Source organism: Myxocyprinus asiaticus, chromosome 23, assembly GCF_019703515.2.
Source record: "Myxocyprinus asiaticus isolate MX2 ecotype Aquarium Trade chromosome 23, UBuf_Myxa_2, whole genome shotgun sequence".
Lineage (NCBI taxonomy): Eukaryota > Metazoa > Chordata > Actinopteri > Cypriniformes > Catostomidae > Myxocyprinus > Myxocyprinus asiaticus.
This window is the reverse complement of record NC_059366.1, coordinates 20,449,281-20,460,562: the sequence shown is the minus strand read 5'-3', so window position 1 is coordinate 20,460,562 and position 11,282 is coordinate 20,449,281. Positions and strand designations below refer to the sequence as shown.

Below are 11,282 nucleotides of genomic sequence, written 5' to 3'. Positions count from 1 at the left end.
TTTTTTTTTTATAATTTCACAGTGGCCAGTAGTCGCTAAACCTTGGCATAAAGACAAAGGCACTTTGTGCTTCACTTTCTTGGTAGAATAAAAAAATACTGTGTTAAAAACATCATTAAAGGCGTCAGTCTGGACGATGGACACAATGTGACATTCTGTCGGAGTAAATATGGTTTAATAAATGAATTAACTCCATAAATAATGGCTGTAATGACATTTTAAGGGACAATAAGTCTGAGCATTGTCAGGAAATAGTGGATGTATGAGTTTCATGCCTCAGCAGTTCCTCAAAATGAATCAGCACAGGAAGATAGCTGGGGCCTTGCAACTAGCCCATTTCCCAGAATTATCTACTTGTTGTCAATTTGCACAGTGGAATTACAAATGCAAATTGCACTGCCTGCACAAACACCACTTGGAGATGATAAAAACAAATTAACAAAGGCTATAGAAGAAGGATTTATTTCACTGGCTCACCCAGGTCAAGCAATACATGTATTTGACGATTATGTGTACCCAATTTTGGTGTAATTATATCTGCAAATTATTCGTTGTAATCTTATTATTTTTTTCCTTCAACCTTCTTCTTAAACTCATAATTAGCTTCCATCGCTTCTCTCTATCTCTCTCTCTCTCTCTCTCTCTCTCTCTCTCTCTCTCTCTCTCAAAAACAATTCAGCTGACTGCCCTGTCAGAATAACAGTGAATAATCTCATCTAGGTGTCACCCCTCTCTCCCTCCCCACTCATGCCGCAGCACTGGGCTTTATTGGTAATGGCTTGTACCCACTGTACACATGGGGGGTAAAAGTCAAGGGTCATTAAATATGAGAATAATCATTAGGCCAAATGCACAGAAAAACAGGCTTACAGCCAGTCCAAAAGTCAAGCTATACATAATCGGCTCTTAACATGGTTTCTCATATTCTGAGCTACATAAGGAATCCCTGGACCTCCGCGTTGGCTATTAGATATCTCATTTACTTTGTACACGCTAAGCTAATCTGCTCTAATAAATTCTGCCTCCCCAAGCTAGATACAGATGACTTAAAATTATTACTATTTCCTCAGACATGCATTTGCTCATTTAAGGCTCAACTCGGCTGGCTCGAAAAAAAAAAAGAAAAAAAAAATAGCCTGTCACAGTAAGATATTAATAATTAAGGATTTAAGATGATTAGTTTATCTCACTGCACTTACCACCTCTTATCCGTTGTAGCCAAAACTTAATAAGGGCCTCCAAGTTTTAAATAGCGAACTCCAAATTAACAAGAAATGACAAAAATAATGAACCAGAGTCCAGACCAAAGTAAGAGTGTCACTGTGTGAAGTCAATAATGTAATGTGTCGTAATCAAATAAAACAATAAGAAAAAACATAATAATTTAACATAATAATATAAATAACTAGTAATTCCACAGCAGTTGAAGTAGCAAGCTCAATAATATATTAAATCACCAAATTACCTTAAAAAGTTCCAGTGGTCCTTGCCATCGAGTTGTCACACAGATAATAAAATTGGTGGAAACTGTAGGGTGGGTGATATCAGTTTGCAGTGAATTGGAGGGCTACAAAATATTATGTTTTAATATATCTTAGTGACTTAAGTCCTATCATATTTACTTACATTTAGTGTGTTGTAGATGAAATTGAGGACATAATCAACAAATATATAAAGAAGGTTAAGTCCAATGCAGACTCAACTAAATGCACATACAGAGGAGCACTGTGGATTTTAACTCGAATCGCGACATATTACAAAATGTGTGTAGAGATAGGGGAAATGAGAGAGCAAAATTACTAGACACATTCAAAACTAGTAGCACCCCCGCTGGAGGCATCACAAGCACAAATTATATTGATGAACATTTCTGACATTGTCAATACAAATGAGCTTGTTGCCCCTGAATCTGTGCACACTAAATAAATCATTTAAGTAAATAGGTGGTTTTGCAATTAGGCACAAAGCCCACCCCTATTTAGCTACAAAACAGAAAACTGATGTTATTTGATATAAATAAGCAATTTAAGCATCAGTGTTTTTCGTCTGCCAGTGCCACAGGCTAAACAAGATTAGCATGCTAATCATTTGAATGATAATGTGACGATGCCCTTAGCTGTCTGAATAAATTGTGAGACATTGCTTATATAAGAACATTCTTATCACTGTAGAAAACATGAACAATTATGTTTCAGTTCACCATTTGTAACAAACTAAAAAAAAGGAAAAAATTTAAATTTTCATAACTAGAACTGACATGCAACAATGTTTGAACAAGTTTACTCTTGCTAACTTGCAATTTGCTGTTACTGCATATCTTGATACTGAGAATAGCATTGCAATTAGCAATATTTTGGTTAATCTGAGGGATTTTGTTGTTTATGATTAATCTCTGAGATCTGAGAATCTTTAATTATATAGGCCTGCTGATATGGCATACAATAAACAATACAAAGGAATCGCTTATAAAATTACAATTTTGTAAAAAGCTTTTTAATGCAAAAGAACATTTATCCAAAGGGTACAAAAATAGGGTACATGAATGGTTTCAGAAGACAATGTAGATCATTTTAAAAAAATAAAGCTTATTTTAAATGTTGACAAGAACATGCAAATGGATAAAGACGTTAAAATACAGAGATTATCGAGCTGGATAAATGGTCGTAGAAAACACAAGATATAAAATAAGCAGAAATATTAGTCTTAAGATGTTAATCATTATAATTCAGCACACAGAAAATCAGCCTCCACTATTTTGAAAAGGGGAGGACCCGGTTACGAAATGAGATTATAACGGCCAATCAGCGTCCATATTACAGCTGCAGCGCTACCACCCATCCAATCACAAAACTGTATGTTCAAAATGCGGAAATAATGAAGGCAAACGTAAATATGATGCTTTTATTGATGTAGTGCGCTTATGTTTAAAAATAACGTTATATCATCCGTAGCATTGCAATGCTGTATTTTCTTTGAACATAAATGCGAGAGTTGCTTTTTTGGCAATTCGCTATATTTAATATGTACAGTGGACTTCTCCCGTCGGGTCTCAGTGAGGCTGATCTGAGCTCGGACGAAGATGGTGATGAAGGGGTAACAGAAGAAAGCAGACCAGGAGTGACAGAAATAAACGAGCACGTATCACGTCAGTCAGTGACAGAGTCACATTCGACTTGTGTGCAGCTTGAATGTAAGAACACAACAACTGATTTGCAGAATGATGCATTTGGCGATGACTGTCCTCCTGGAGTTTCTCTGGATAAGTGGCAAGTACGTTGTTCTGACTGCAGTTATGCTTATGCAGTTATATTGTCAAAGTGCAGGTCGTGTAGTAATCAACTACAAGTTTGAGAGAACATACTCAAATTAGGGAATGATGTATTGTTGGTGGAGAAATGGCTGAGACTGTGGTGCTATATAGGCGTGCTATAGTTAATACTGTTAAAATTAAGACTATTAAAAGCAAATCAAGTTGCTTTTAGGGCAGTGAGCATTTATTTCAGTATGTCAATGTTAAAGTGTTTGACAGTATTTTACTTGATTGTTGAAGAGATTCAAAGATCTCCAGAGAGCAAAAGATGATCAGAGAATGAAGCAACCTCAAACAAAACGGCAAAGGAAAAAGCGCCACAAAAAAGGTATTCTAAACCCCATGCTGCGTTTATTCATTATTAACATGCAAGCGTAAACACTATAAATACATACAGCTTTTTATGTGTTTTCACAATGATGCCACATGCATGATTAGTTTAGGGGCCAGCATGCTACTAAAATTTACTTAATCAGAAACTAATATTATCTAAAGGCTCTTTTACTTTTGGAGATGAACAGGACATTTCCAAAAATACATCCTATTGCCAGTATATACAGTTGTGCTCAAAAGTTTGCATACCCTTGGAGAATTGGTAATATATGTACCATTTTTAAAGAAAACATGAGTGAGCAGGCAAAACACATTTATTTTATTTCTTATGGGATTCATATTCAACTGTAGGTTATAACAGAATGGCACAATCATACAACAAAACACGGCAACAATGAAAAAAATGAAATGACCCCTGTTCAAAGTCTGCATACCCTTTGTTCTTAATACTGTGCATTGCCCCCTTTAGCATCAATGACAGCGTGCAGTCTTTTGTAATAGTTGTCTATGAGGCCCCAAATTCTTGCAGGTGGTATAGCTGATTATTCATCTTGGCAAAATGCCTCCAGGTCATGCAAAATCTTTGGTCGTCTTGCATGAACCGCACGTTTGAGATCTCCCCAGAGTAGCTCGATGATATTAAAGGTCAGGATTCCCCATGCCTTTAGAGCTCACACACCCCCAAAACATCAGTGAGCCACCACCATGCTTCACAGTGGGGATGGTATTCTTTTCACTGTAGGCCTTGTTGACCCCTCTCCAAACATAGCGCTTATGGTTGTGACCTTAAAGCTCTATTTTGGTTTCGTCACTCCAAATTACAGTGTGCCAGAAGCTGTGAGGCGTGTCAAGGTGTTGTTGGGCATATTGTAACCGGTCTTTTTTGTGGCATTGCCGCAGTAAAGGCTTCTTTCTGGCAACTCGACCATGCAGCTAATTTTTGTTCAAGTATTGTCGTATTGTGCTCCTTGAAACAACCACACTGTCTTTTTCCAGAGCAGCCTGTATTTCTCCTGAGGTTACCTGTGGGTTTTTCCTTGTATCCCGAACAATTCTTCTGGCAGTTGTGGCTGAAAACTTTCTTGGTCTACCTGACCTTGGCTTGGTATCAAGAGATCCCCGAATTTTCCACTTCTTAATAAGTGATTGAACAGTACTGACTGGCATTTTCAAGGCTTTGGATATCTTTTTATATCCTTTTCCATCTTTATAAAGTTCCATTACCTTGTTACGCAGGTCTTTTGACAGTTATTTTCTGCTCCCCATGGCTCAGTATCTAGCCTGCTCAGTGCATCCATGTGAGAACTAACAAACTCATTGACAGTTTATACACAGACACTGATTGCAATTTAAAAAGCCACAGGTGTGGGAAATTAACCTTTAATTGCCGTTTAAACCTGTGTGTGTCACCTTGTGTGTCTGTAACAAGGCCAAACATTCAAGGGTATGTAAACTTTTGATCAGGGCCATTTGGGTGATTTCTGTTATCATTATGATTTTAAAAAGGAGCCAAACAGCTATGTGATAATAAATGGCTTCATATGATCACTATCCTTGAAAGACAGTTTTTTTGCATGATCAGTCATATTTTCAAAATCAATGCCAAAATTTCTGCCAGGGTATGCAAACTTTTGAGCACAACTGTGCATTTTAAGGTGTCTTAAAATGTGTTATTTTCCACAAATGAAAATTCTCTCATCATCCCAGATGTGTATGACTTTCTTTCATCTGCTGAACACAAATTAAGATTTGTAGAAGAATATTTCAGCTCTGTAGGTCCTAACAATGCAAGTGAATGGTTACCAAAATTTTTGAAGATTCAAAATGCACATTAAGGCAGCGTAAAAATAATCCATACGACTCCAGTAGTTTAATCCATATTGTCTGAAGCGATAAGATATGTGTGGGAGAGAAACAGATCAATATTTAAGTCCTTTTTTACTATAAATCTCCACTTTCACTTTCATATTCTTCATTCTTTTTGCATGTCACCACCTACTGGGTAGGGAGGAGAATTTATAGTAAAAAAGGACTTGAATATTGATCTGTTTCTCACCCACATCTATCATATCACTTCTGAAAATATGGATTTAACCACTGAAGTCGTATGGATTACTTTTATGTGCTTTTTGGAGCTTTAAAGTTTTGGTATCAATTAACTTGCGTTGTGAGGACCTACATTATACCTACGCGGTATTCGCGTGTGACATAATTGCATTGGCATTTGAAACACGTGAGAACTGACGCATGAGCGTCACAGCCGGAAGAGCAGCGCTGTTTACAAGTGAGGAGGAACGCTGTACAGTAGCTTGCTTGGTTTTGGTTTAGATCTGTATTTATCTGTTTCTTTACTCACAGTGGTACATTTGTGTGCTTATCCTGGATGTCTCAACTGAGTGGAGAACGTGAGATCACCTCTGTATCATTGCAATGCGAACACATCACACGAGAGACCACTTGGACTCCACCCTCTCATGAAGCATTGGATTATAGTTAAAAAATACTTACATTTTTATCTTTTTTCGCACCAAAAGTGATCGTATAGCTTTAGAAGACATTAATTTAACCGCTGGAGTCATATCGATCACGTTTATGCTGACTGGCTGTGATTTTTGGAGCTTCAAATGAGAAATCTTCATTCATTTGCATTTTAAGGACATAGTTAGCTAAGATATTTTTTTCTTCAAATGTGTTCTGGTGAAGAAAGAAAGTCACATACACCAGGGATATCTTGAGGGTGAGTAAATGATGAGAGCATTTTCATTTTAGGGTGAACTATCCCTTTAATCTCATAAAATTATTTATGCAATTGTAATTGCTATGTGAATGCATTTATGCCTGCTCTGAGCACCATTAAACAGTCTGTGTGTAAGTTCACCTTAATGCCACTTCAGATGCAGCTTCTGTGCCAACTTTGCAGTGTAAAGATGGCTTTAGACACTTAGAATTAACAATATTTTGGTTTTTATACCTCAAACAGGTGGGACTCCAACACAGAACTGCGATACAGAGCAGAAAAGGTATGTTGGACAAGTAGATCGACCAGTCACTCAAAAGATCAATGCATTATTTAGCAGGTCATGACAAAGTGTATGGGAAGTTCTTGCATAAATAACTTGAAACTTGTTTTCCTGAAATGCATCTCCTTGGACTTCACACACTTTGGCTGAATTAGTTTTTCAGTGATGAACTAACAGGTAGAGTCTGTGTTACAAAATAAACTTTTTAAGCCTTACAAAAACAAATGTAGTATTCCTACACTTTATTATTATTTTTTTTTTTTTTTTTACATATTTACTAAAGTATTATTGCCAGGTTATTCAACACTCCTCACATTCAAATATAGTCTACCTCTCGAATGTTTGTTTTATTTGTTGTTTGACTCATGTGAATTTAAAATATTATCTTATACAGTTGAAGTCAAAAGTTTACATACACTTAGGTTGAAGTCATTAAAACTAATTTTGTAACCACTCCACAGATTTCATATTAGCAAACTATAGTTTTGGCAAGTCGTTTAGGACATCTACTTTGTGCATGACAAAAGTAATTTTTCCAACAATTTTTTACAGACAGATTGTTTCACTTTTAATTGACTATATCACAATTCAGTGTGTCAGAAGTTTACATACACTAAGTTAACTGTGCCTTTAAGCAGCTTGGAAAATTGGCTAATTGGAGTCAATTCGAGGTGTACCTGTGGATGTATTGTAAGGCCTACCTTCAAACTCAGTGCCTCTTTTCTTGACATCATGGGAGAATCTAAAGAAATCAGCCAAGACTTCAGAAATAAAATTGTGAACTTCCACAAGTCTGGTTCATTCTTGGGAGCAATTTCCAAATGCCTGAAAGTACCACGTTCATCTGTACAAACAATAGTACCCAAGTATAAACACCATGGGACATGGTGATCATCATACTGCTCAGGAAGGAGACGCATTCTGTCACCTAGAAATGAACATAATTTGGTGCAAAAAGTGCAAATCAATCCCAGAACAACAGCAAATGAACTTGTGAAGATGCTGGATGAAACAGGACGACAAGTATATGTATCCACAGTAAATTGAGTCCTATATCGAAATAACCTGAAAGGCTGCTTGGCAAGGAAGAAGTCACTGCTCCAAAACTGCCATAAAAAAGCCAGACTACAGTTTGCAAGTGCACATGGGGACAAAGACCTTACTTTTTGGAGAAATGTCCTCGGGTCTGATAAAACAAAAATTGAACTGTTTGGCTGTAATGACCATCATTATGTTTGGAGGAAAAAGGGTGAGGCTTGCAAGCCGAAGAACACCATCCCAACCATGAAGCATGGGGGTGGCAGCATCATGTTGTGGAGGTGCTTTGCTGTAGGAGGGACTGGTGCACTTCACAAAACAGATGGCAACATAAGGTAGGAAAATTATGTGGATATATTGAAGCAACATCTCAAGACATCAGCCAGGAAGTTATAGCTCAGTCGCAAATGGGTCTTCCAAATGGACAGTGACCCCAAGCATACCTCCAAGTTTGTGGCAAAATGGCTTAAGGACAACAAAGTCAAGGTATTGGAGTGGCCATCACAAAGCCCTGACCTCAATCCAATAGAACATTTGTGGGCAGAACTGAAAAAATGTGTGCGAGCAAGGAGGCCTACAAACCTGACTCAGTTACAATAGTTCTGTCTGGAGGACAACTTTCAAGCAACTTATTGTGAGAAGCTTGTGGAAGGCTTCCCAAAACATTTGACCCAAGTTAAACAATTTAAAGGCAATGCTACCAAATACTTCAAAGTGTATGTAAACTTCTGACCCACTGGGAATGTGATGAAAGAAATAAAAGCTGAGATAAATCATTCTCTCTACTATTATTCTGACATTTCACATTCTTAAAATAAAGTAGTGATCCTAACTGACCTAAGACAGGGAATGTTTTTTATGATTAAATGTCAGTAATTGTGAAAAACTGAGTTTAAATGTATTTGGCTATGGTGTATGTTAACTTCTGACTTCAACTGTATGTCTAAAACTCACAGTCACAATGCATAACATCTTATCTTATAGCTAAACATGTTAGGATACTCTCAGGCAGAGAAAAATATAAAGAACATGTCTCACCCTAGTAAAAAAAAAATTCTTCATGTTTGAAATCTGCGGCCCATTTCACTAAGCACACATATCCAAATACTGACTGTCTGCATAATCCAGCAAATACACCAGGTTTGTCAGAAAGGGTCGCATACAGAAATAATTGAATCTCTCAAAGTATGCACGGTGGTCCTCTGGTGAACAATAACAAACATAAACACTTGTCATTCTGTGTCTTTGCACAGAGAGCCTGAAGAGAAACGGGAGGAGCACTGGAAGGAGCTCACGCAGTATTTTGGCATCAGTGATAGATTCAAGCCGCCTCCTTGTAGCAGGCCTCCTCTGATGGTAATAAATAATGATTTCCACCATCTACCTCTAGCACGCTGTGGGTGTCCTAATTCTACTCTGATGCACATTTTTATCCCACTGCTTCTCTCTGTTCCATGCCTTCTGTATGTGCAACTCATAATTGTTTCCTCTATCAAACGTCAAAGACAGAGCGAGGAGGCGTCTTTTCTTCTGCATGACACTGAGCATAACAGAATAGATCATATTATATTTAATGATGAGATTACCTTAATCTTGACACGAGGATGTAGCTACACTGTCTGTTCTGGTTGGTGTTTAATATTTCTTATATGAGGTGGATTTCTCCACTGAAGAATGTCTCTTGGCGGAAAGAACAGCACAATAGAGTGAAGAGCTCTCTCAAATGCTGTAATTCAGCGATAGGGAGGGGAATGCTTGCAAATGAAACACTGGACAGCTTGTGTAACAAATGTGGCATTCATATTTTTCCCACTCATAAGCTGTAAGGGCAGCATATGTTGTAAAGTAGCACATACAATATAAAAAACAGCATATGCCTTTAGTTGTCCCTTGCAAAAGGATCTGTTTTTAGTATTACCTACTTTTTCAGGACATTCAAGACAGGCCACAGTTTTAGCCTCCTTAAATTTCACATTTGGTTAACAGTAGAATCGCTCAGTTTGTTTCATAGAGCTTCCGCCATGGATGTTACAAAAAATGACCTTATTTAACACTACAACCTTTGCACTAAATGTTTTCATTGCATATAAATGTTGCGTTGTATTGACATGTGTTACCAGCTTGGATTTTTGACATGCAGTACTGAAAACAGAGTTGATCTCCCAACAGGTCTCAGTCAGAATTGCTTTAACTTTGGCCCATAGGAAACATTTTTAAACCATATGGTGGTTATTGTTACATTGGTTACTGTATTATTGCAAGTTTGGCATTGCTTATACAGTATAAAAGGTCCTACCTGTTTGAAAGGTCCCTGTTTGAATTTACATTTTTGTATTTGGTAGACACATTATCCGAAGTGACTTACTGTGCATTCAAGGTATACATTTCATCTGAATTTTTTAATGTGACTTTGTCTATACACTTTGCTGTTTAACTTTTCATAAGGTATTATTATTCTTTCAGTTATTGTTGATCTTTAGCATTGAGGGGTAGCAGTTGTTAAGAGTTGTATTGTGTTGCCCACTTCAGCAACCAAAAACTCTGCTACCGCTTTAACTAAAACATGTACCCATCACTACTTCTAGGTACAAGCTACTTGCAGTTTTGCACCATCATCTAAATGTCATCTGTTGCCACAAACCACAACTAATGCAGTTATGCTTAATAGTTGCAACTGGTCTGCCCCCAGATACAGACCAGCCTTGAAAGAACACAGTGGAAATAATTGGGGTTTCAGACAGGGAGTTAAACCTATCAGCTAATTCTTAAGGGTGCAGTCAGTAATTTTTTTTGTTTATGTTGAGCTGGCTGATACAGCACTTGTCTTGGACTTTTACTCACAATTAGCGGCTTGCATCATGCAAAAGCATTTGTTTTCGGTTTGCAATGCCATTGAAGAAATTAAAAAACTATTTGCAGTCATGATTAATTTATATAATCATGTAAATTTGATATAATAATTTATATCCAAGAGCATATCAGGGGGGATACAGAGATGAAATGCTGTTATAGTAGTATTCAGCTTGTCATGTGATCTCAACATGCCGGCCTCCAAGGGGAGACCAACTTCTTGATAATAAATCACATTTTATCAGGCCATTAATACAGTTGGTCAGAAGTTTGCATACACTTTAGCCAAATACATTTAACCTCAGTTTTTCACAATTCCTTACAGTTAATCATAGAAAAAATTCCCTGTCTTAGATCAGTTAGGATCACTACTTTATTTTAAGAATGTGAAATGTCAGAATAATAGTAGAGAGAATGGTTTATTTCAGATTTTATTTCTTTCATCACATTCCCAGTGGGTCAGAAGTTCACATACACTTTGTTAGTATTGCTTTAAATTGTTTAACTTGGGTCAAACATTTTGTGTATCCTTCCACAAGCTTCTCACAATAAGTTGCTGGAATTTTGGCCCATTCCTCCAGACAGAACTAGTGTAACTGAGTCAGGTTTGTAGGCCTCCTTGCTCACACATGCTTTTTCAGTTCTGCCCACAAATTTTCTATCGGATTGAGGTCAGGGCTTTGTGATGGCCACTCCAATACCTCGACTTTGTTGTCCTTAAGCCATTTTGC

At 37.2% G+C, this 11,282-nt stretch overlaps 1 protein-coding gene across 2 annotated transcripts in view; it reads left to right on the top strand.

Moving 5' to 3' along the window:
- Nucleotides 1-2,850: 2,850 nt before the first annotated feature.
- The window catches only part of LOC127413597 (protein FAM204A-like), a 35,818-nt gene continuing 27,386 nt past the window's right edge, over nucleotides 2,851-11,282 (top strand). The window contains exons 1-4 of one of the 2 annotated variants that reach the window (XM_051650857.1): nucleotides 2,851-3,270; nucleotides 3,551-3,638; nucleotides 6,624-6,663; nucleotides 8,955-9,057. In XM_051650857.1, coding sequence (XP_051506817.1) covers nucleotides 2,983-3,270; nucleotides 3,551-3,638; nucleotides 6,624-6,663; nucleotides 8,955-9,057 — 519 coding nt within the window. In that variant the 5' untranslated portion in view covers nucleotides 2,851-2,982. The remainder of the gene's footprint in view (nucleotides 3,271-3,550; nucleotides 3,639-6,623; nucleotides 6,664-8,954; nucleotides 9,058-11,282) is intronic. The other variant, XM_051650856.1, reaches the window with a different exon arrangement.